Source organism: Biomphalaria glabrata, chromosome 3 (assembly GCF_947242115.1).
Source record: "Biomphalaria glabrata chromosome 3, xgBioGlab47.1, whole genome shotgun sequence".
Taxonomy (NCBI): domain Eukaryota; kingdom Metazoa; phylum Mollusca; class Gastropoda; family Planorbidae; genus Biomphalaria; species Biomphalaria glabrata.
Genome location: NC_074713.1, coordinates 47,993,822 through 48,019,514, shown reverse-complemented (window position 1 = coordinate 48,019,514; position 25,693 = coordinate 47,993,822). Strand labels below are relative to the sequence as shown.

General features: G+C 38.6%; 1 protein-coding gene across 1 annotated transcript in view; it reads right to left on the bottom strand.

The window, feature by feature from the left end:
• Positions 1 to 25,693, bottom strand: part of LOC106080249 (uncharacterized) — a 133,346-nt gene that overhangs the window by 4,377 nt on the left and 103,276 nt on the right. Inside the window, exons 29-30 of the mRNA XM_056023480.1 lie at positions 21,910 to 22,034; positions 1 to 21,406 (exon numbers count right to left, since the gene is read on the bottom strand). Of these exons, the coding sequence (XP_055879455.1) occupies positions 1 to 21,406; positions 21,910 to 22,034 (21,531 nt within the window). The remainder of the gene's footprint in view (positions 21,407 to 21,909; positions 22,035 to 25,693) is intronic.

Here is a 25,693-nt window from a genome sequence, read left to right as displayed (position 1 = left end):
CTGTGAGTTCTCTGTCGTCTCTCATCCAGTTCTCTTAACACTTCCTGGGCTTTCTCTATCTGAATTTGATTCTGTCTGCGTATCTCATTTGATTCTTCTATCAGCCTGTCAGGATGTAAGTGTTGACTGGAGTAGGAAGCCATGACGTTGGTTCTCAAGTCTGTGCTAAGGTTCTTCAATGATTCACCTAAAGTAGTCTCTTCCCCCATGGTACTTTGGTGATATCTACCATCACTGGAAGGGAAGGATCTTCTCAGCCTTAAATCTGGAACATGGTAGACAAGGCTGTCAGTTCTGGTTGGGGAACAAGAGGTCGACCTTAACGTCCTACCGCTGGCGCTGGATTGCGAAGAATGAGGTGACAGAGAGTGACCTCTGGTTGAATGGTTGACAATCTCACGCCTGAGGCTGACCAGATATTCCCGTCTCTGTGTCGGTGTCATTGACTTGTTGCTGTGACCATCTAGAGAGCTATTCGGTGAGAGACTTTCAACAGAACCTGAGAGGTGATGCTTTAAGGGGTTTTTCACTTTCTCTCTCTCATGACGGTACTGTTCTCTCAGCCTCTCCAACTTGAAAGCTTCAATCTCTGCTCGCCTCCTCATGGACCCCAAATCTGTGCCTTTGGTTTTCCTCCTACCCCGCACCCCACCTTTCTTTCGATCGTGTGTCTCAAGACAAGACTCAATGTCTTTCTTACTTCTGTTCAGCTGAGTCTTGTACTCTTCAAGATACTCTTTGGTCACTTTGATTAGTGTCTTGGATTGTTTGGGTTTCATCTCCTCTCTACTCCAGGCATCCTCCAGGTTGGACAAGAGGTAATCTGTTTGGCCAATGCAGTAGTTGAGCTTGGCTTCCAACAGCTCTATGGTCAAACTTGTGGGGAGATAATTCAAAGACATAAGTTCAATGATCTCTATTCTCTCTTTGTGGAGCTGGTCAAGCTGCCGGTGTAATGTGGACATGCTGTCTTTGTCTGAAGACTGGGACGAGTTCATCTGGTGGACGCTGTCCGCTATAGAGTCAGTGCTACCGTTGACAAGCCTAACAAAGTCTGTCTGTGTGTAGTCATCTAAATTGTCCACACTGACCTCAACACCAGTGCTGACCATTGGGCGGCCTGTATTCAGTGAGGACACAGAGAACGCAGAGTCACTGTCATCATCCCAGATAGTCTGCAGTGTCAGTGGAGAAAGTGTTGATGCTCTGGAATTTGTGCTGGAGCTATCATCATTTATAGTTATGTCCCTTGATGTATCCAGTATTTGGTCGGATTGTTGCCCCTTGTATTTCCCAATATCTTGTATGTGCAAGTCTGTAGTATTTGGATTGCTTTCTTCACTGTGTGGTTGAGACTTTTTCGTAGTTGGCATGAACCCCCTTGGTCCTTGTATAAATGATGTGTTAGAATCCCCTGCTACAACATCTTCAGACTGGTAGCCAGAGCTCATTTTTGTTTGCTTTTCTCCAGTGCACTTGTCTACAACTTTAACATTGAATGTTTGACTTGAAGAGTCCACAGACTTGGAATATAATTCTTTTGTTTCTGAGTCAGTATTTGTGCTTACAGTGCTAGTTCTTTGAGAACTTTTTATGACACTCTGTTTAATGAAACTGTGTCCAGTTTCTGTATTGGCGTAACCATCTTTTACACCTATGGGTCGAACTCTATTGAAATCATCCACTGTACTGCCCATTCCTCTGTCCAAAATTTGCGGAGGAGACTGTGACGTAATTGTGTCTGTGTAAGGGCTTACACCTGTACTTCCTGGAAGGGAACCATTTCTTGGAATCACAGTAACAGGGGAATCCCCTCCAGATGAATCTGATTCAAGGAAAAGGCTTGGTGAACCCTTCAATGATTCGGCTAACACTTTCTGCTTTGTGTACTTCTTCTGCCGCGACCTTTCCAGAAGGTTCATCATTTTACTGTGCTCGGATTTCAGTTTTTCTATTTCATTCAGGATCTGGTCATTTGAGATGCTTAAGAAACGTGGGTCAGAGTAGTAGTGCCTGGATAAGGGAGACCGCTCTCTATCATAGGGGGATGTGTCATCAAAGCTTTCTGTATTGGTCAGTGACACATAGCTGCCATGTCCAATCAGGCCATTACTTCCAGAACCATTTTGAGTACCATCAGTTATGACCTTTGGATGTGACTGGCCTCTGTTCTCAATGCTTTCATTTTCTGATGTGCCCTTAACTTCAAATCTGGAAGTGGAAGATATTTCTGGTAAAGGCACATTTTCCATGTAGGGAGAACTGGGTGGATTCTGTTGTGCTCCACAATTAGATGAATTGTAAGAACCATTACTAGCAATACTTATTGATGCTCCAGACTCCAAGGTTCTCAAGGGTTGGATAAATGACCCATACTCTTGTATCTTTTCATCTCTCTTGAAGTCCAGTTCTCCCCAAGTCGATGCCCTTGCTCCAGGAGTGATTCGCAAAGTGGAATCATTGTTAGGAGGTAGAATGTCACTTTGTGGTTTTTGAACCACAGGTCCATAGGATATCAGTAAAGCTGATCTGTTACTCTTGAAGAGAACAGCAGGGAAATGTATGACTGTTTCTTCCCTTCTGTAGCTCAGTTCTCCACCATTTTCATATTGCCGAAGCTCCTTGTAGAGCTCGTCATAACTAGAGATTGATTTGATGTGGCTTTCTGAAATGTTGGAGGATCTGACTTCTTCTGAGGCTGCGGGTGTCATGCTTTTTTCAGGACTGCTTGGATGCACAAAATTTGGTATTGGCATCGACCCACCATCTCTGTTCCACTCTTCAATTAATCCAGGGTCAAGGCTGTCATTACTTTCAGCCCTGCTTTTACTTCGGGCCATTATCTCATGGGCTAGTGCTAAAATTTCCAGATGCTTCTCACGAAGTTTCTTATCTTCATTGTCAATTATCTCTGCTTGAGACTCAGCATCAGCAAATTGAGTCTTTGCTTTCATTGATATCTTTATTGTGTCTTCATCAGAGTCAGCATGTGTTGACTTCTTGTCAAAGTCAACTGTCTGCACTGCTGCATCTTTTGTACTTTTCATGTTGTTTAACTCTTCTTTACTTGTATCTATAATAGAGCTGAAGCCATTGTCTCTAGATGTTTTCTGCACTGCTGCGTCTTTTGTACTTTTCATGTTGCTTAACTCTTTACCTGTGTCTATGAGAGAGCTGAAGCCATTGTCTTTAGAGTTGTTCTGCATTGCTGCATCTTTTGTACTTTTCGTGTTGCTAAACTCTTCTTTACCTGTGTCTATGAGAGAGCTGAAGCCATTGTCTTTAGAGTTGTTCTGCATTGCTGCATCTTTTGTACTTTTCGTGTTGCTAAACTCTTCTTTACCTGTGTCTATGAGAGAGCTGAAGCCATTGTCTTTAGAGTTGTTCTGCATTGCTGCATCTTTTGTACTTTTCGTGTTGCTAAACTCTTCTTTACCTGTGTCTATGAGAGAGCTGAAGCCATTGTCTTTAGAGTTGTTCTGCATTGCTGCATCTTTTGTACTTTTCATGTTGCTTAACTCTTTACTTGTATCAATAATAGAGCTGAAGCCATTGTCTCTAGATGTTTCCTGCACTGCTGCGTCTTTTGTACTTTTCATGTTGCTTAACTCTTTACTTGTATCTATGAAAGAGCTGAAGCCATTATCTCTAGATGTTTCCTGATGTTCTTGCAACAAATCATTGCCAGCTACTCTATGCCCCAGGTCATCATCATCCAGTACAGACATGGCCACTTCTCGTGAAAGTCTATCAGCATCATTAGCATCTCCATGAAGCACATGCTGGTCATCCATCTCTGTGGTCAGTATAATCTTTGGAAGTTCTGTCTCAGCCTCATCCCAGCTTATTGTAGATGTTAGTCCCATGAGTGGAAACACTAGACTATCTTCAAATGAATCATCTGATTTTAAAGATCCAGAATTAACATCTGCATGAAGATCTTCAAGCTGATGATCAGTAACCATATCTTGATTGCTAGAATCATGTTTCCTGCCTGTTGAGGTATTAGCATCATTATTCTTGACAATCTTCTTTCTCTCAAAGATTAATTGAAACTTGTGTTCATCCTCCTCCATTTCATACTCTTGTTTTATTCTGGGCTTCATTTTGAATTTCTTTTTGCTTGATGGTGCGCCATTCCCAAACATGTATACACTTTTACTTTCCCAAGGGTTGACACAATGGGAACCACTGTACCATGGATCTACTGAAGTTTGGATTTCTCCATTAGCATCTTCTGAATGCAGTGTGGATCCAAAGTCCGTTGCTAGACTTAAGAGCCTCAAATTGTCTGACCTCTCTGAACTCACTTCTGCCAGCTGCTGAGCTTCCAGTGTGGCATTTACAGCAGCTGCTTTCAAAGACTCAGTGGGATCAGTGTCTTCACTTTGAGGTACAGGTGAAGGGATTGAGTCATGTCGTGCCCTTTTTATCCTCCAGACATGAGGAGATCCTGACATTTGGTTGGAATGGGATGATTTGACCACTACACTCCTGTGAACAATAGTGTGGCTGTCCGATGACAGGGCAGTCTGGTCAGTTGAGGATGAAGCTGGTTGTGGATGATGTGTTAGGCTTGACACTTGGGTCACATCTACAGGATCAATTCTTTGGACATTGTCTCTATTCCATTTATTATGTACACCTGCCATCTGTATGTTAAAGACTGTATTACTATTACTAGACATATTCTGGGGAGTGTTTATTTCTATACCAGTAATGTGTTCAGTTGAAGGTGAGTTGAAATTATAAATAGAATCATGTAAAGAATAGCAAGAATCCAATATCCGAGCATTGTACATTTGGTTACTGGTGAAATCTTGTAAACTGTTTCCATTCCACTTTTCAGAATTTCTATTTTCTTGGTCTGTGCTGTTAACTGTGTAGTTTTCTTTGTTATCCTCGTACAAAGTCATTTCAGGTGTCAACTCAGAAACTTGTTTATTTTGTCCACTAGGGGAATCTGGACTGTCAAATGTATCTATTTTTGATTGATCAGTCTCAAAAACAAGGCTATTTTGATCATTCGAGCCATCATTCCACTGTTCATGACTGTGTATAGAGACATGCTTAGCTGTCCCTTGGGCAGTAGTATCTTTAGCCTGTGCTGTAGACATTTTAAAACCATAATCAACAGTTGTTTGAGCAATGCTGGCATCATCTATGGGTAGAGTGTAGCCCAAGTCTTGTATTGAATCAGTTTCAAAATTGTGTTGGCCAGTCCTGTGAACATCATGGTCTAGTTTGATTTCTTTCTGTTCTGCTTGTCTTTGCTTAGTGCGTAACGGATGGAGTGACTCTTGTTTAATAAGATAGTCCTTTGAAAAGAACTGTCTTTCCTCATTGTAACCTGCAGTGCCCTGACCTCCTTGGACTGCTGTTTCACCATCTTGGCCATAATTTCCCATCTGGATATGATCAATGCCACCAGAAACTAGCTGACTGCTCAGAGTATTTTCCTTTTTCTCGGGACATGGCTCCATATCTTCATGGCATGTTTTAACATATTCACGCTGTGATTCCTGGGCTTGTCTAACATAGTCTGGGGTTGAGAGGTCATAGGCTGGTGTTGAAAGGTCACAGCCTGGGGTTGAAAGGTCATAGTCTGGGTATTGCCAGACATAACTGTGTTGCTCATCTTTTCCATTAGACATTTTTAGTTGATCAACAGCTTCCTTGGTTTCATTGTTAACAATGTCTCTGTGTTTAGCTTGAGGCTCATCTTCCAGTTCTTTGTTCTCACTGCCACCTTTAATCTGCGCACCAATGTCTTCCTGTGTATGCAAATAAAGATTTTCTTTATGGGTGGGATCAAGACCCTCTTGGTTGTACATATCCTCATTTCTTTCTTTAATTAGCAGATCAAGTTCATTTTGTTTATGTGTTTCAAGATCTGGGTTTTGTTGAGCATAATCTTCTTTTTGATCCTTTAATTGTTTATAAGAACCATACTCTTGCTCTTGATTCTGTAAACGTTCTTCAGCTGTATGTTTCTGTGTAACAAGAACTTGCCCAAGTCTCTTATAGTCTTCACTTTCTGTTTGTTGATCAGTAACTTCATTTGGTTGATCATGATCTTGATATTTTTCTGGTCTCTCGCCATCATCTATAAGAACATCAGATTGTTGTCTGTCTTTATCAAATCTTTCTTTCTGATTATCTCTACTCTGTATCACTGTATTAGTATTATCCAGTATCTGTTGTACTGTACTATCAGAAGCTTGTAATGTTTTAACATCATCAGCAAGAGTTTGTAGGCCTTGGAATTGTTCTTCATTGCCATTGCTTGTATTGTGGTCTAGTTGAAACAATTCTAAATGGTCAAATCCTATCTGTGAATCAAAGTTGACACTGTCTTGTTTGTCTTTCTTAACACTCCTTGCAACTACGTCTACACTTTGTTTTTCTCTTAAGTTCTCTTGCTTCTGATTATCATCTAGACACTCTACATTGCCTTGATATTGTCTAACGCTGACATAATCCACTAAAGTTTGGCTGTAACTGTCAGGTTCTACGTAGGGGTGGATGTCAGAATCTGTCTCTACAGGACTCTGGATGATTCTTTCTGCATCTGACAAGCTTAATATGTCTGGGTTCTCAAAACATTCCAGTGACATGTTCTCTTGTAATATACCTTTGTTATATAGCTCTATAGTATTGTTTAATAGGCTTGACTGAAGAAGTTCTTCTGTTGGTTGCATGTTCTCTAAGAGTGTTGTGTTGTTTTGTAGAGATTGATCTATATTATAATCCGACAGATTTGAATGAAGATGTTCTTCTGTTGGCCGTAAGGTTTCTAGAAGTGTTGAATTGTTTTCTAAATCTATAGCATTTTCTGACTGGCTTGATTGCACAAGATGTACTGTTGGTTGTAAGTTTTCTAAGTATGTACCATAGTCTGATATTCTATCCTGGACTCTGGCATTGCTACCAACACTAGTTACACTAAATGGCTTCCCATCATGTATATGACATGTTGGTGAATCATAGTTTGTAGCAATCATGTTACTGTCACTACCTAGATGGTGTTGGGGTGTTAACAATGGATGAGGTATGTCATGGGTCAGTAAGTGTCCAGAGTCAATATTAGGCGCATCTTCTCCATCAGCATCTACAGTATGATTGATGGTCAAGTGAGCATTGTTTTCTTCTAAAGATGTCTGAAAGACAATGTCCCTTGCTCTGGCAAGAACTGTCTGTACCAGATTCTCAGCCAATCTAAAAGTATTAGCATCACTTACTGGGATAGGAATATCTATTGGACTAGAGCTGTAGGCCAATCTCATTCTGCTTTCCTTTGTGCTTTCCTTTCTTATTGAGCCAACATTAGTACTAGAGAGTAGGACACTTTCATCCTTCTCTATAGGTTCTATCTCAGTCATGCTTATTGAGCCTACATTAGTACTAGAGAGTAGGACACTTTCATCCTTCTCTATAGGTTCTGTCTCAGTCATGCTTATTGAGCCTACATTAGTACTAGAGAGTAGGACACTTTCATCCTTCTCTATAGGTTCTGTCTCAGTCATGTTCGATTCATGTGGAGTAAAGGTCAGGTTCTCTACTCGGGAGGTCTCAGGTTTGTTTTGTAATGAAGGGATTACACTTGTTGAATCTTTTGATTCCATGTCCTTAACCAAATCACTTTCATTGTCTGGTGTTGATGTTGCAGTAGTGAACTTGAGAGTAGCAGCTCCAGTTGGCATCAGACCATATCTTGCTTGGGCAAGAGCAAGTCTAGGCAAGGCTTCCAATGACTGATCTTGGGTTTCTGGTAAAACTTCAGAGCTACTATTCAACTGTTTGTCACTGTATGTATGTGAGCCATCCCAATTGTACATTAAAGTATCTTCATTCCAAACGTTTTCTTCTTTCTTGGATTCATCTGTGTTTGTATCTGATGTTTCTGGTGTGTCCAAAAGTGTACTAACCCTTGAAATGTCTGTAAAAACTGAGCTGTCTGACATAGGTTTAAGGTCTCTTCTAGAGAATTCTTCTAGATCTATATTGTCGAAACTGATGCTTGTTTGTGGGCTGTTTTCTGAGTACCTTTGGTCTTCTAGATTAGCTTTTACAGTTTGATTTTTTGGATGCTCAGAAACTAGGTTCTCATGGGCTTGATTTTTATCCAGACTTTCAAGTTCCTCGAGCTCATTATTTAGGCCTCTAAGTCCAGGTTGTTTGGTTCCTAGGCTCTTAGTTTCCATTTGTTTTGAGCCTAAATTTTTATGCATTGGCAGCTTATCATGTTCAGACTGATGTGATCTTAGGTTATCACTTTCTATTCTGTTAACTATAGGGCCTGTAGGTTTCGGACCAACAAAGTCTATGTTTTCAGGTACTGACTGTTGAATATCTATTCCTGGTCTAGTTTCTGGGCTTTGAATCTCTACCAGTTTAGCAAAAAGGTTTTCACTGGCTAGGTTTCTATTATCATCTAATATGTTATCAACAGTTGATTGGTCAGTTTGTTTCTTACCACTTGGGTCAAGTTTAGCTTGTCTAGAGACTTCATCTGATTGTTCAAGCTGAGTGATGAGGTGAATATCAAGTGTATTAGTGCTTGTAGTTCCTTGCTGATTAGCTTCCGTAGCTAAGTTCTCTTGATAAGTTCCAGTATCTACATTTTTTTGCTGATAATCTCTAATTGCTAAGTTTTCTTGATAAGCTCCTGTAGCTATGTGTTCTTGCTGATAATCTCTATTAGCTAAGTTTTCTTGATAAGCTCCTTTAGCTATGTGTTCTTGCTGATAATCTCCAGTAGCTAAGTTTTCTTGCTGATAATCTCCAGTAGCTAAGTTTTCTTTTTGATACATTCCAGTAGCTATGTTTTCTTGTTGATAAGCTCCAGTAGCTAAGTTTTCTTGTTGATAAGCTACAGTAGCTAATTTTTCTTGTTTATAAGCTCCAGTAGCTAATTTTTCTTGTTTATAAGCTCCAGTAGCTAAGTTTTCTTGTTGATAAGCTCCAGTAGCTAAGTTTTCTTGTTGATAAGCTCCAGTAGCTAATTTTTCTTGTTGATACATTCCAGTAGCTAAGTTTTCTTGTTTATAAGCTCCAGTAGCTAATTTTTCTTGTTGATAAGCTCCAGTAGCTAAGTTTTCTTGTTTATAAGCTCCAGTAGCTAATTTTTCTTGTTGATAAGCTCCAGTAGCTAAGTTTTCTTGTTGATAAGCTCCAGTAGCTAAGTTTTCTTGTTGATAAGCTCCAGTAGCTAAGTTTTCTTGTTGATAAGCTCCAGTAGCTAAGTTTTCTTGTTGATAAGCTCCAGTAGCTAAGTTTTCTTGTTGATAAGCTCCAGTACCTAAGTTTTCTTGTTGATACATTCTAGTAGCTAAGTTTTCTTGTTGATAAGCTCCAGAAGCTAAGTTTTCTTGTTGATAAGCTCCTGTAGCTAATTTTTCTTGTTGATAAGCTCCAGTAGCTAAGTTTTCTTGTTGATAAGCTCCAGTACCTAAGTTTTCTTGTTGATACATTCTAGTAGCTAAGTTTTCTTGTTGATAAGCTCCAGAAGCTAAGTTTTCTTGTTGATAAGCTCCTGTAGCTAATTTTTCTTGTTGATAAGCTCCAGTAGCTAAGTTTTCTTGTTGATACATTCCAGTAGCTAAGTTTTCTTGTTGATAAGCTCCAGTACCTAAGTTTTCTTGTTGATAAGCTCTAGTAGCTAAGTTTTCTTCTTGATAATCTCCAGTAGCTAAGTTTTCTTCTTGATAATCTCCAGTAGCTAAGTTTTCTTCTTGATAATCTCCAGTAGCTAAGTTTTCTTCTTGATAATCTCCAGTAGCTAAGTTTTCTTGTTGATACATTCCAGTAGCTAATTTTTCTTGTTGATAAGCTCCAGTAGCTAAGTTTTCTTCTTGATAATCTCCAGTAGCTAAGTTTTCTTCTTGATAATCTCCAGTAGCTAAGTTTTCTTCTTGATAATCTCCAGTAGCTAAGTTTTCTTCTTGATAATCTCCAGTAGCTAAGTTTTCTTGTTGATACATTCTAGTAGCTAAGTTTTCTTGTTGATAAGCTCCAGTAGCTAATTTTTCTTGTTGATAAGCTCCAGTAGCTAAGTTTTCTTGTTGATAAGCTCCAGTAGCTAATTTTTCTTGTTGATAAGCTCCAGTAGCTAAGTTTTCTTGTTGATAAGCTCCAGTAGCTAAGTTTTCTTGTTGATAAGCTACAGTAGCTAATTTTTCTTGTTGATAAGCTCCAGTAGCTAAGTTTTCTTGTTGATAAGCTCCAGTAGCTAATTTTTCTTGTTGATAAGCTCCAGTAGCTAAGTTTTCTTGTTGATAAGCTCCAGTAGCTAAGTTTTCTTGTTGATAAGCTCCAGTAGCTAAGTTTTCTTGTTGATACATTCCAGTAGCTAATTTTTCTTGTTGATAAGCTATAGTAGCTAAGTTTTCTTGTTGATAAGCTCCAGTAGCTAATTTTTCTTGTTGATAAGCTCCAGTAGCTAAGTTTTCTTGTTGATAAGCTACAGTAGCTAGTTTTTCTTGTTGATAAGCTCCAGTAGCTAAGTTTTCTTGTTGATAAGCTCCAGTAGCTAAGTTTTCTTGTTGATAAGCTCCAGTAGCTAATTTTTCTTGTTGATACATTCTAGTAGCTAATTTTTCTTGTTGATAAGCTACAGTAGCTAAGTTTTCTTGTTGATAAGCTCCAGTAGCTAATTTTTCTTGTTGATAAGCTACAGTAGCTAATTTTTCTTGTTGATAAGCTACAGTAGCTAATTTTTCTTGTTGATAAGCTACAGTAGCTAAGTTTTCTTGTTGATAATCTCCAGTAGCTAAGTTTTCTTGTTGATAAGCTACAGTAGCTAAGTTTTCTTGTTGATAAGCTCCAGTAGCTAAAGCTTCTTCGAGGCTAATTTCTTGTTCTGATTGATCTCTTTTATTTGCTTGTTGTCCCAAAAGTTTAGCACCTATGTCTGGATGTCTTGAGTCCTCAAGTTTTAATTTATTAGATGTTTTTGATGAAAGATGTTTAGTGACAGTGTCGTGTAATTCAGATTGCTGAAGATCAAGGTCTTTATATTTTGCTTCATCTTCCTCATAACTAGCTTTTGGAACATCCCTTGTAATAGTATTCTGAGTAAGTTCTGTATTCAAATCAGTACCAGTCAATTGGTCTGCATTTCTTGTATGTAAGGTGAACTTTGCTGATGGAACCTTCACATTTTCAGCTCCTATTTCTTCAGTTTGACTTGTCTGGAAGCCATACTGCAAGATATCAGTGACAGTAATTTCTTCATCAGAACCCTTTAAAGAGACTTTATGTTGATCATTGTTTGTTTTATCAAATCCAATCCCATCCTTTGAATCAGCAGTTGATTGCTTAGTAGCAATGATTTTGCCTGTTGAATCAGTATGACTTTCTGGATATTTACTACTCCTAGTTGACGGAGTCACTGCAGCATTCTCTTCTAAAAGCTCAGCGCGGCTAATGTTGAAAGTATCTTCCCTTGAAACATTAGAACTTACTGGATGCTGAGCTTGTGGCACATCAGCATCTACATTGTGGCTGGCATGAACTTCAGAAGCCCTCACTTGTGTCTCTCCACCTTTTCTGACTTTGTCAAATTCGTTCATACTGTCAATGTTATGACCTTGAGTATTAAAGTTGATAGGTTCATGTGTCTTTGTCAATTCTTTATGATCTGTAGGTGCAGATAGTTGTATCACATCAGTAACAATTGGTTCTTCAGGAGGGAAATCTGCTTGATTTTCTGGGCTTTCTTCACAAAGTGTATTGCTGTCACTGGTCTTCCAAGTGAAATAAGTTAAAGTAGCATTTTCCTCTGAAAGTTCAGCTTCTCTAATTGTTTTAATGTCACTACTTGAGTCCTCAAAACTCAATGAATAATGTGATTCAGCTGAACTTCTAGGTGTTTTCTCTGCCATCTTTTTAGACTGACAGACATCAGCATTTTGTCTGGCAATATCTGACTCTTGATTGGCTTTGTCTGAATCTTGAGAAGTAGATTTGGTTTGAAGTGTTTCTGTATTACCTGGTTTCACAGCAAATGGAGTTTCTGAGAAACCTTCATCTAAAACTTTATTACTGTCACTAAGAGTCCATGCTGAGTGTGTCACTGTTGCATGTTCATCTTGATGATCAGCTAAGACACTTAAGTGAATATCACCAGATGAATGACCTCGACTATTCGATTGCTGCGTTAGACGTAGTTGATTGTCAAGAATCGAAATCTGGTTGTTATGGTTTCCGGAAGTGAATGTATTGACTTCAGTTGTGTTAGCCTGGTTCTGTAAATTGCCAAGTAACTTTCTACTGTCACTATTCAAAGAACCAAATTCAGTTGCCTTGAAGGTATCATCTTTATCAGAGGCAAGTTCAGAAGATGTAGGAGTGGCTGGCCCAGTTAGTTTGAAATAGTCAGTTATGATAAGCTCCATCTCAGAATTGCTTCCTGTTGTCTCATCAGCACTTTCGCCTTCAGAGATTGAGTCATTAGGACCTTCATCTGCACCATAATGCAAGGAAGATGTAGCCAGATCTGTAACATCTCTGCCAGCTATGGTATTGATTAACAAGCCTGACACTAAGACTGAAGAGGTGTTTTTATCCATGTCTGAGATTGAAGGCAAACTTTCTGGTGAAATGGGTTTATCAATTAGTTTAGTCTTAGTGAAAACTTCTGTTATTGTTTTATCCTCCTCTGAATCACTTTGTTTAGTCAATTCTGATATTGTATTTATTTCCACTGTTGCACTTTTCAGCACTGAAGTGTTTGATGGGAAAATGTTATTATGATAGCTTGATTCTTTAGAAAATACTGTTGTCTGTGTTGGATTTGTTCCGTTTCTAAGAATCTGCTCATGCAATGTAGAGTCATTCAAATCAATCTTTAAATACTCATCGGTGATGATCAACTCTTCTTCTGAGCTGATTTCCTCTAGGGCTTGTGATGTTTCTAAAGCCTCTGATGTTTGTATAGGTTGGGATGTGTTGAAAGTTTGTGATGTTTCTAAAGCCTCTGATGTTTGTAAAGGTTGGGATGTTTTGAAAGTGTGTAATGTTTCTAAAGCTTCTATTGTTTGTATAGGTTGGGATGTGTTGAAAGTTTGTAATGTTTCTAAAGCTTCTGTTGTTTGTAAAGGTTGGGATGTGTTGAAAGTTTGTAATGTTTCTAAAGCTTCTGTTGTTTGTATAGGTTGGGATGTGTTGAAAGTTTGTAATGTTTCTAAAGCTTCTGTTGTTTGTAAAGGTTGGGATGTGTTGAAAGTTTGTAATGTTTCTAAAGCTTCTGTTGTTTGTATAGGTTGGGATGTGTTGAAAGTTTGTAATGTTTCTAAAGCTTCTGTTGTTTGTAAAGGTTGGGATGTGTTGAAAGTTTGTAATGTTTCTAAAGCTTCTGTTGTTTGTAAAGGTTGGGATGTTTTGAAAGTTTGTAATGTTTCTAAAGCTTCTGTTGTTTGTAAAGGTTGGGATGTTTTGAAAGTTTGTAATGTTTCTAAAGCTTCTGTTGTTTGTATAGGTTGGGATGTGTTGAAAGTTTGTAATGTTTCTAAAGCTTCTGTTGTTTGTATAGGTTGGGATGTGTTGAAAGTTTGTAATGTTTCTAAAGCTTCTGTTGTTTGTAAAGGTTGGGATGTGTTGAAAGTTTGTAATGTTTCTAAAGCTTCTGTTGTTTGTAAAGGTTGGGATGTTTTGAAAGTTTGTAATGTTTCTAAAGCTTCTGTTGTTTGTAAAGGTTGGGATGTTTTGAAAGTTTGTAATGTTTCTAAAGCTTCTGTTGTTTGTATAGGTTGGGATGTGTTGAAAGTTTGTAATGTTTCTAAAGCTTCTGTTGTTTGTATAGGTTGGGATGTGTTGAAAGTTTGTAATGTTTCTAAAGCTTCTGTTGTTTGTAAAGGTTGGGATGTGTTGAAAGTTTGTAATGTTTCTAAAGCTTCTGTTGTTTGTATAGGTTGGGATGTTTTTGAATGAGCTGTTTTTAATGTGTCTAAAGTTTGTGATGTTTCTAAAATTTCTGATGTTTTCAAACGGTGTGAGGTTTCTGAAATTTGTGAAGTTTCTGTGTCAACTTGTGATGTTTCTGAAATTTGTGATGTTTCTGAAATCTGTGAGGTTTCTAAAATTTGTGATGTTTCTGAAATTAATGATGTTTCCACAGTGTCCATTATCAGAAGTTGTGATGTTTCTAAAGGTTGCATTGTTTTCTCCCTAAGACTGTCTGTAATTCTGAAGTTTTCTTTTGATTTGCTTATTTTATGATCTGACTGATCCTGAGACATGTCCAAGTTATCATTACCAATAATAATGCTATGCTCAGAATTATTTTGCATTTCAATATCATTTAGTATTGTTTGAGGATTACCATGGTCATCTGATTGATTTGTTTGATGACTACTATGGTCATTTGATTGATTTGTTAAATGAACAGTGGTGTCTATTGTACTGCTTTCAATAAATTCAGACTGTGAACTATTCATATGAATACCATGGGGACTTTTTGATACTTCAGAGTTTTCTACTGAGGTCTTGTTAATGGTTTTTGATAATTCATCAGCAGACTGACCAGACAATACTTCTTGTCTTGTGTCTAAGGAGAGAATACGTCTCCCTGGTTCAGTTCTCCTCATTACACTAAGCTTATCTCTATGGAGAACATCAGCTTCAGTGTTAAGTGTTGACATGGAAAAGGATTCTTCAACTGGAGTCAACATTTTCTGTGTTTGGTGCAGAGGTTTCTCAACATCAGTATTATCTTTTTCTGAAGTTGGATTTACAGATTTTTCTTTGGCATTTAAGTCTATCTCTGATGGTTGATTTAGAGATAAATAGTTCTCTGATGTTTCATGCAGATTGTCTGATTCACTTAAATATTTCTCCGATGTTGGGTGCAGAGATTTCTCTGATTCACTTAAATATTTCTCTGATGTTTGGTGCAGAGATTTGTCTGATTCACTTAAATATTTCTCTGATATTTGATGCTGAGATTTGTCTGATTGACTTGAATATTTCTCTGATATTTGGTGCAGAGATTTGTCTGATTCACTTGAATATTTCTCTGACATTTGGTGCAGAGATTTGTTTGATTGACTTGAATATTTCTGTGATTTTTCATGCAGAGGTTTGTTTGATTCACTTAAATATTTCTCCGATGTTTGGTGCAGAGATTTGTCTGATACACTTGAATATTTCTCTGAAGTTAGGTGCAGAGATTTGTCTTTATCTGCAGACTCTATGTGAAATGTCAAGTTTATAGGTCTATCAATATCAGAGTAAACTTTTTGTGACATTAGAGTAACAGAGTGATATGCATCACTGGAATCTTCCAATGTTGACAAGTGAAGTGATTTTTCTTCATCCTGAGTATATTTCTGTAATGTTTGGTTTAATTGTTTTTCATCCTCAGTCAAACCTTTCTGTATTGTTTGGTCTAATTGTTTTTCATCCTCAGACAAACCTTTCTGTATTGTTTGGTCTAATTGTTTTTCATCCTCAGTCAAACCTTTCTGTATTGTTTGGTCTAATTGTTTTTCATCCTCAGTCAAACCTTTCTGTATTGTTTGGTCTAATTGTTTTTCATCCTCAGTCAAACCTTTCTGTAATGTTTGGTCTAATTGTTTTTCATCCTCAGTCAAACCTTTCTGTAATGTTTGGTCTAATTGTTTTTCATCCTCAGTCAAACCTTTTAGTAATGTTTGGTCTAATTGTTTTTCATCCTCAGTCAAACCTTTTAGTAATGTTTGGTCTAATTGTTTTTCATCCTCAGTCAAACCTTTCTGTAATGTCTGATGCAGAGGTTTTTCATCATTATTGAAATATTTTTGTGATGTTTGGTGAAGTGGTTCATTAGCACTTGTATAATCTTCAACCAATATTTCTTTCATGGATTTTTCTTCAAAATTGGAATTTTTCTGTAATGATTGGTATTGTGTTATTTCTTTATCAGTAAAATCTTTCTGTGAGTTCAGACTCAGAGATTTTTCTGCATTGGTAAAATCCTTTTGGAAAGTTTGATTTAAATATTTTTCATTATCAGTAAAATCCTTTCTCTGTGTTTGTCTTAGATTTGTTTCTGCACCAGTAGAATTACTAGAAGAATATTTTCTCAAAGATGTTTGTGCATCAATAAAATCTAATTCTCTTGTAGGGCTGAGAGAGTGTGTCTTTCCTTTGAAATTATTTTCAGATATTCTTTTTGAGAGTTTCAATTCTTTCACTTCTGAATTCTCTTCCACTTGCGACTGGTTTGGTAAATTGATAATGTCCGTAATAATTATCTCTTCCTCTGATTCCCCTGAATCTGATGCCATCTCATTTGCTTTGAGACTCTCATTTGTCAGGTTTTTCATCGGTGAATGTTCTACTGAAGGCTGGGGTTCAAAGCCCAATGGTGGCCCAGATAAATAGAAAATGTCTGTGATTGTGATCTCTTCGTCAGACTCACTGCGGCTGTCCCCTTCGGACTTCTCAGATGTCTGATCTGTTTTTCCCAAAATGGTGGTACTTATCTGTTGAGCGATGCTGGCTGGTTTCGAGATCGTCCCTTTTTGTAGTAAATCCATGTGACTTTTGTTAGATATTGGTGTTTTGTCCAAACCTGGAGACCCTTGTAAACAATTTTTGTTTCGAAGGTCACTCACAGATGCTGTGCTGAGCTCAACATCAACCCCTGAATGTATTGCCTCGTTGCTCAAGTGCTGATCTTCTAGAAAACATTCTGTCATTTGTGTCTCTGATACTTCTGAATCATCTTTAAGAGTCATCTTATTGAGTTTAAAGAAATGATTGGGCAGAGTGTTTTGACTAGTGTTGTCTTCAGGCAGAGAAGAGCTTAAAGAATGTGCCATTATATTCGTAGCGTGAGAATCTTCAGGTCTGAGTGAATGATGGGTAATATGGCTGCCATGAAAACTTGAACCTTCGTTAAATATCTGTGAAGTGTTCACTGACTTATTCAGACCTGAAGGTTGGACCAATTCTTTAGAACCCTGCCCCCACATTGAATACATTTCTGAAGGCCATATAATGCCCAGAATGTCTGAGAAGTCCACGTTGCACAGATCATCTGTTGATGTAAATTCATTCAAGGTTGACCTAGTCCAAAATGGCAGCAATGAGAGGTCTGTCTGCACTAACTGATTCATGAAATTGTCTTTATTTCCTGCTTCTTCAGACCTGGTATCAAACGGAGAACTAGTTCTGAAGTTATGACCTGAGACATGCAAATGAAAGGGGTCATCATGAACAGGGAAAACAGGGTCAGAGACGTCATCACACACCACATCAACATCAAGATGAAATCCTTGGTCAGACTCATTTATCTTACACTGTTTGGCATTGCTTTCATCTCCTTGTTTTGAACGCTTATGCTGAAGCTCCAATTTATAATTCTTAAACAGTTCTTTACCAGTCTGAACAGCCCTGCTTTTTAATGTCTGCAGACCAAGATCTATTTGTGTCGCAGATGATGACAGGGCTACACTGCCATCAGAAGACAATGTTGTGCTGTCATTAGATGAATCGGTGACATTGTCATGAGGAAGTGTCATTGAGGATGACAACAAAACACCAGCACCAAAGTGCTCAAGGTCTGTTAGGCTGCCTTCTTCATGGGCTGAGTCAAGACTGTTTTCTAATGATGAACCTGTCTGGGTCTTTGTATCTCGAATGTAAATCTTTTCTGGCCTGCTTCTTGGTGAGGTCTGAGTGGATATATCTGACAAGTCAGGATTGTCTGTCATACTTTCTTCATCCATAAAGCTGTCAGAAAAAATCACATGTCTAGGACTGAGTATTAACTGTTGAGACTTTCTCTGAGATGTCAGATCTGCTTGACAGGACATGTCTTCAGAACTGACTACTTGACAGGACATGTCTACAGAACTGACTGCTTGACAAGACATGTCTACAGAACTGACTGCTTGACAGGACATGTCTACAAAAGTGACTGCTTGACAGGACATGTCTTCAGAACTGACTGCTTGACAGGACATGTCTACAGAAGTGACTGCTTGGTTTCTTTGCCTGGAAATCACAGCATCTCCGCTGTACTGAACAGATTCTTGATATTTTTCTAACTTATGATAATATGGTTCAACAGACTCATTTTGAGTCTCATTCAATCCATGGGAACCAAGAGATACTACTACTCTAGTTACTGGATCCTGTGTAAGCCTGAATTCATTTCTGACTTCTGATGGCTTGGTTTGCACAGAAGACATATTTTCTACCAGGACACTGTCCATGTTGATGAGTGAATATTTAGAAGATAACACATTTTGATTGTCAGTTTGACATCCACTTTCAGATTGTTCTGGTTTATAATCCGGGTAAACTTTTTTGAAATATGGAATCCCAGATTTCACTTCTCCAATGGAATATTCCGAAGAGTCACTTTCATCTGAGGAGTCTCTAAAATCATAGACATTAGTTTCACAATCTAATGAAATAGAGTAATCAAGGGTTGACAACTCCGAATGTGTTGTGCTGTGAGTATCAGTGCTCTCCCTTGTATTGTTGACTTTGCCATCAACAATTTGTGCAATTTCTTGGTCAGTGTCTTGTTGCTCAATATATGTTGGTGGGAAAATTTGGTCATCAGACTCATCAATGTCCATCTTACCAGCATCTAAAATGTCTGCTGACCTGGACCTATGTAAGGCCACCTTGTTGGGAGTCATGTGATTTATCAAATAAATGTCGTCTAAAGAAGAAGAACGCTCATTAAGGCGAAATTGTGTCTGGAGAGAGCCTTTGCAAGCAATGCTGCTAGTAGCATTACTTCCAGAACACAGACTGTCTGCAGATCTGCTTCTCACTTGTGCAGAACCATCTTCTTGCTGGGAGACCTTCCTGCTGACTGATAAGGAGACATCATCAGTGGACACTTGATTCTCCAGAGATTTGTTTCCAAAGATGTACCATATAACATCATCAGATGCAGCCGATCTGCTCATGTCACCTGTCCACTGTAGGACTTGATCAGCAGACATGCATCTGTCTGAGATCTCCCTTGGGGATGTTTGGCCCAAGGTGACATCAGATTCTGAGGGAGATTTTTCCCGCCAAGTTCTCATCCTATCAAAATATAATTGTGGTTCTAGACTTGAATCTTCAGATTTGGATGTCATGACTACACTGAAGTCCACTGAGTCTATCTTAGATTCAGAAGGCTGTAAATGCACTGAACCATCAGAATAGATTGTTTCCTGGAGATTATCATTGTTCATCATTTTTCTTCTATCATCACTAAAATCATTTTTTCTTGTACCAGTACTGTGTAAGTCATTTTGAGGATTGGTTGCAGAGATCTCAGAAATCTTATGGTCTAATAAGGCAAGCATGCAATCAGAGAGATCATTTAAAGATCTCCATCTTCTACCCAACAGCCTGCTTGATTGCGGCAGTAGCTCTGATAAGTTCAAAAGAAGTGACCATTGTTTTAAGGCAAGGATAGCATTAATGTCCCGCTCTGGGAATCTGCCCTGAGGTTTTGGAAGTGGAAGTGGGAAAGAGGCTTTGTGTTGAAGAGATGACTTAGAGCTGGGATCGAATCGTATCTCCGAGTCCAATGGATCTTTCATCCTACCAGGTTTGCGCTCATAGTAGTTGTCTGGGAGGACTCTGACATTTGCAACAGTGGCTTCATAGTATTTGTAGTCTCGTGGTGATCCAAGCATAGGGGTAGCTCTCGGCGAGTCAGGCTCAGTACAATCTGAGCTAATGGCTGAGTCACTAAGACTTCTTGAGTATCTCTTAGTTGTGTGAAATATTTTCTGATTCATTTCTTTGTCTTTATGTCTTTCATCATGTACAGTCTCTGAATCTTTCAATTCAGAAATAGTCCAGCCTTGTTTTGCTTTTGGTCCTCTATGAGATGGCAAGTGATCAGAATGAATAGGCAGCAAAAAAGTTTTCTCATTAGAATTTACTAAAACATTTTGTGTGTTAAATTGTTTCGAGAAATCATCATTTGTTTTCATGTCTGATGGTTCTGACACCTGACTAGAACTCAGCATTGTGTCATCACTAGATTCTTTGGTAGTGTAAGTCTCATGGTCAGTTGAGGTCAAAGAGTACAGTCCAGAGGAACTGGTCAGAGTTGTGGAAGTATCAAATATGGAGATATTGGCACTTTCTCCTAAATGGTCTTGGAAATGACCTGTAGATGGGATGCTGTTTCCCAAGCTAGATGTTGATAAGGTGTCATCCTTACCACCAAAGGAGAGTGAGAACTGAGTCTCAATTGTTGCTTCACATGGAGACACCACAAGGCTGCTCAGTGTTTCACAATGTGTAGTGCTGCCCGAATCAGAAATTTTATTTTCATTCAACTTTGGAACCATATATAGGTCAGAATCAACTTGAAATTTAGTCACATTATCAGCATTGGTTCTAGAAAATTCAAGATCTCTTAACTCTGAGCCTTGCCTATCAATGTCTAGACCCACATTTGTACCAGTTTTTAAAGCTGTATCCACATTTTCTTGATTACTTGACACACTAGGCTCAATGGATGTAAATAATGATTGACTCTGAATATCATCATGACCTACTGCTAACTGATCATCTGTACCCTCCACTCTGTCTTCACTAATAACACCAGCAAGACCAAGAGCTGCAGATGTCATGGTTTCCAATGTGGGTCTTGTCAAGCCTGAATCTGTAAAATCTTCTTTCTTTTTCAATGTTGTCCTCTTCTCTTCATCCTCAATGAGTCCATACTTGCTGTGCAGTGCTGTGAGCTTTTTCTGACGCTCTAGGGCAGACGCTGTTCTTTTAGGCTTCCTCCTTTTGATTTTCTTTCCAGGTTCGAGAGCCAAGGATGGAGTTTGTTTATTTTCTGCGTTAGCACTAAGCAAATCTGCAGGAGACTCTAGCTGTTGTATCTCATCCAAGCCGTCAATAAAGTCTTTGGCCTCATCAGATTCACAACTGCTGCTGCTCACAACAATCATCTTTGTGTTGGATTGTCTTTCTTGGGAAGATCCTGCTGATGCCATCGTCATTGTAGGAGATGACGTCTTTGTGAGGTCAGACTTGACTGACATTCTGTATTCTTCAGATGATGTTGGATCTGCAGTGTCAGAGTGTGAGTCTGAAGTGATAGGAGTACCAGAAGGAAGCCTGAAATTATTGTCAATTTGTTTTTGTCTCAAGTGGATCTGTCTTTCCTGGTAAATGTCCTCATACTCCCTGAGACCTTTGCACTTGTTCACACTTGGACCTCTGACCTCTGACCTTTGTCCTGGTTGCTGGGTAACACCAGGCACTCCTCTCTCAGAGTCTTCAGACTGGATGCTGCTCTCCAGGAAGGAGTCATCAATAATTTGTTGGTCAGTGAGAGACGAAACGTGTTTCTGAAGAGCGTCACTTTGGAGTGGAGGATGAGCTTTGCGTCTACGTCGAGATCCAGAATTCGGACGGGAGTTACTGAGGTTAATATTTTCTGAAACAGAAGTTAGGTTTTGCATTAATAAGCATAAATTAATTTACATAAACAAAATTAATTCATCCTTAATTTTTAATTTAAAAATAATATAAAGAGCTTAATAGATGACAACGCAGTATTCGTTTTTCCATCAGAGGCATTAAAAGCCAAGCTTATTGATAGCTTAATATTTGATATGTATAGTCGGCATGACAAGTTCAAGAATAAAGCCATGAATACTCCTTCTAACTATTCCCATTTAACGCATATATGGAGACTAAGTAGTGATTAAGAAAGCTTTCTTAACCTTGCATATTGAGAATGAAATCTCAGGCCACACTTAAAAATCCAACATATTTGAAAAGAAAAAAAAAAGGACTTTAGCCAGTCATTTATGGCAGCAAATACTCTTGAAATATTCAGATTTTTTAGAAAATAAAATTCAGTATTAACTTCTCTGACAATAATAATAGGGCAGCCATCATTAGATTCATTCAATAGTTTAGTTTTTCCTGAGCTACCTGTTTCAGAGGAGTCATCCGAGACATTGCCTGCAGCCTTTGTAGAGCTCTCCTGAGTTTCCTTTTTCTTTTTCACTCTCTTTCTTTTGACCTTGCCTGGCTTTGTCTTGTGTCCACTCTGAAGCCTAAAACAAGCAACACACAAAATGTGTCATTGGTCAACTGAAATCTACATCAATAAAATGGGGGGGGGGGGGGATTCTATTTACATTACCTGGCTTGACAAAATTGTGACACGAAAGTCCCTGTTTAAAAAAGTTGTGTTAAGTCTTACAGTAAGTAAGAGTGCACTTTGTGCCATGCATATGACTTTGAGGCAAAGGGGAGAGCACTGATGACAAATAATCCACAGAACGGAAGTGGTTCTCTTATAAGCTCAAGACATACTCATCATTTTCTTGTCAAGTTCTATAACAATAACTAAGGCGTGAACGTTTGACAACAAAATATGTAGCCTAGTGAGTTTCTGACATTTTTGTGTGTTCCATTCTTACATATGTTTCATTGTAACAACTTAAGCTATACAATCCTACCAGTACCCACCTCTCATTTTAGAGGCTAAATAAACACACACGTTTCTAGTACCCCATACAGTAGACGTATTTTCTTACCCACATAGCGCAGTACTTCCTTCCCCATTTACTGAACAACAACAAAAACACACACGCTTCTACACATTGTCACCCTCCTCCCATGTACATTGGGGACATTAAGTATGTAAGCCTAACCACACGAAACCTAATGCCAAGTAATACTGGATCTAGATCAAACGTTAAGATCAATGTCAGATCTCCTGCTCTTTAACTTTCATATTAAAAAAAAAAAAAATCTAACGTGAAGTTGAGTTTTGTGGGGAAGAGGGGGGGGGGGGGAGTATTATATCACAAGAGTATACATGTAACGTGATCTGGTGGTAAGTATAAGTCACGCTAGACAGGTGCTACTATATCTACATACATAATGCACAGTCAACCAACCTTAAGATGAAAGAGACTAACGCCAGAACTATCAAAACTATTCCAGTCAGCCTGATAACGAAGTGCCAGGAGTTCAAATCTGTTTCTTCCATAACGAACAGACTGGTTAAAAAAACTGTTAATCCCACGGACACTTTAAGCTAGGAAACATTACTTGAACTGATCGTATCGAGATAGCCTTTGACTGCATATGAGCGCAAACAACCTTTTGAGGCCATTGCAACTAACAACCTGCTTTGTTTATAAACAAACGTCGAACTAGCGAATTCCAAGTGACATGATCGAAATTAACAGAAACTGGTTTCCATTCCATGTTCATATCCACATCGTAAGGGCCTGTGGTCCACTCTTGTTATAAAAACATATCAGTACTCAGGCGTCCTCCTATGATTGATACGGCAGGAGGTATGGCGGTCTATTGTGTCTGAAGAGAAGAATGCGATTATCGTCTGCCTCTGTTCACATAGATATCTCATCGGTGTTTCAATAAAGACACATACGCACAAAGTTTTGCGCCGTTATGTCAGCAAGACTGGCGGGGTCAAGGTCACGGCGCGTGGGGGCTTAGAAGTTCTAATCACCAGTTTAAATGTCCCTGTACGGTGTCCACATGGCCGCAGCGTACCAGAGATAAGAAAGCCTTATCAATGCCAGCAACACAATAGGTCAGAGAGTCTTACACAGTGGCATAAAAACTGTGTGCTATATTTATTTATTTTTTTAAAACTATTGATCCAGATCTATATTACTGCACAAACAACATAACAAAGCGTTCACATAAGCACTGAACTGAAAGGTGATTCTGGGCACAAGGGATTCACAGGTGTATTGTGCGTCAACACAGGTAGGTATAAGTTTTTAAGAAATGATATTTGCGCCTATTTCTTTGTAACGGTTGCCTAAATCAAAACAGGTCTATTAAAGTGACACTGTTTGCACATAGTTTGAGAAGCGTTGTAATTATGAAATAGCACAATCCAATAAATAAATCCATGACATGTGTCACGGCTCAGTTGTTGCACAGAGTATCAAAGGCTGCTACCTTTATACCAATGAACTATTCAAGCTAATAGATTAAAAACCTTGCCACAACAGTGCCGGATCTAACTTTTGATTAGCCCACCGTATAAATAATTCAACGCCATATCTTGTAATGAAAGCAATGTTTTAAAGGCAATGCGGTAGTTCTCAAATTGCTTTAAAAAAAATAATGAAAAGGTCGTTATGGAGATGGAGAATTCAAACACAAATCGACAGAAGAACTATAAGCTAAGTTTTACTTAGACTGTAAGAAGACGACTTACTACATCAGAATCTAATGTCAAGTCACACTAAAAGACACACAAGTCACTGCAGCATTTCTGAACAAACCCTTTCAATGGAACACGTCCATAAACTCACATTTTGTTGCCAGCCGCTAGCAAGCATTCTAGATCGAGTTCCATAAAGAGCTTGTGGTATATTTCTTAACAGAAAAATGCATGAATATTGTTATCTTATAAATTACAGACGTTCTGCATTATCAGAAAAATGCATTAATATTTCTTATGATATAAATTAAAATCGTCCCTTCAAACTTGAAGATAATTACATTCCAGGCTCATCCATGTGTTCATTTCGTTGGGCATGTTCACTGGAGACTTTCACTCAGCTACGTCATTGGTTTCCCTGACTGATTCAGAGAATACGTTCCAAGCTCTAATCGAACGATGGAGGAAGGAGTACTAGTATGAATCTGTCCTAGCATATGGAATAAGAAATGTGCTTCTATCTCTATCAAAGGTCGGTTTATATAAATATGCACTCAAGTGGTTAGGGACATCTAAACAATGTGAGAACCGTTACATTAGTTAATTAGACTCCCCCCCACCCCCTTGCGTTGTTATTATAAACTTTGTGTGTGTGTGTGTTTATCCAGACGTCAGTGTAGGCTCTCTAGTAAAACCGAGGTACACTCTAAATAAAACAAAAAACCAGACACTGTAATGTCCCGTATTGATATAACGGACATTGCCTTGGCGTGTGGACACTTCAATCTTCTAGCTGATTTAATGACTACCGATTCTGTCAGCGATATGTGTGTGCGCGCGCGTGTGTGCCTACGTCAACGTGTGTATCGATCTCGGGCCTTCACTTCTTGCATGTACTTGGACGTTGTTGTACGTCTCTACCTGGACGTTGTTGTACGTCTCTACCTGGCTGTTGAGCTGATCGTCCTGACCAGGTGACACGTTCTAACAACATCAGATCAAATGACGTAGGACGAGAGAGAGCTACTCCACATCACATTGACAGAACGAATGTCCGTACAAGCAGCAGGCGAATTCCTTACAAGAAGCGTTAAAAAGAAGTGCCAAATGACAGAGAGGAATTTCTGCACAAACTGAAATAAATCTTTCCATTTTTTTAACAATATATTTTTTAAAATGTATTCCGAATGTTATAATTTGACTTCCATTTTTTTGGAGATCGTTTTAAAGAAAGCCGACACAGAATGTTACAGATCACATATTATTTGCATACAGACGATGGTGTAGTCCCAAAAATTAGTTGGATGTCTAACTCCATGAAATGTAAGACCCACAGATTGTCTGCCGGTACATTACCCAAACAAAAAGTACTAGAGACCCACGAGCGGGTTCGATACAGAACTTAATGCCAAAGACACACGGGTGGGTTTGATACAGAACTTAATGCCACAGACACACGAGCTGGCTTGATACAGACCGACAGACTGGTTTGAAACAGAACTTAATGCTACAAACCCATGAACGAGTTTGATACATATCTTAATGCAAAAAGACACA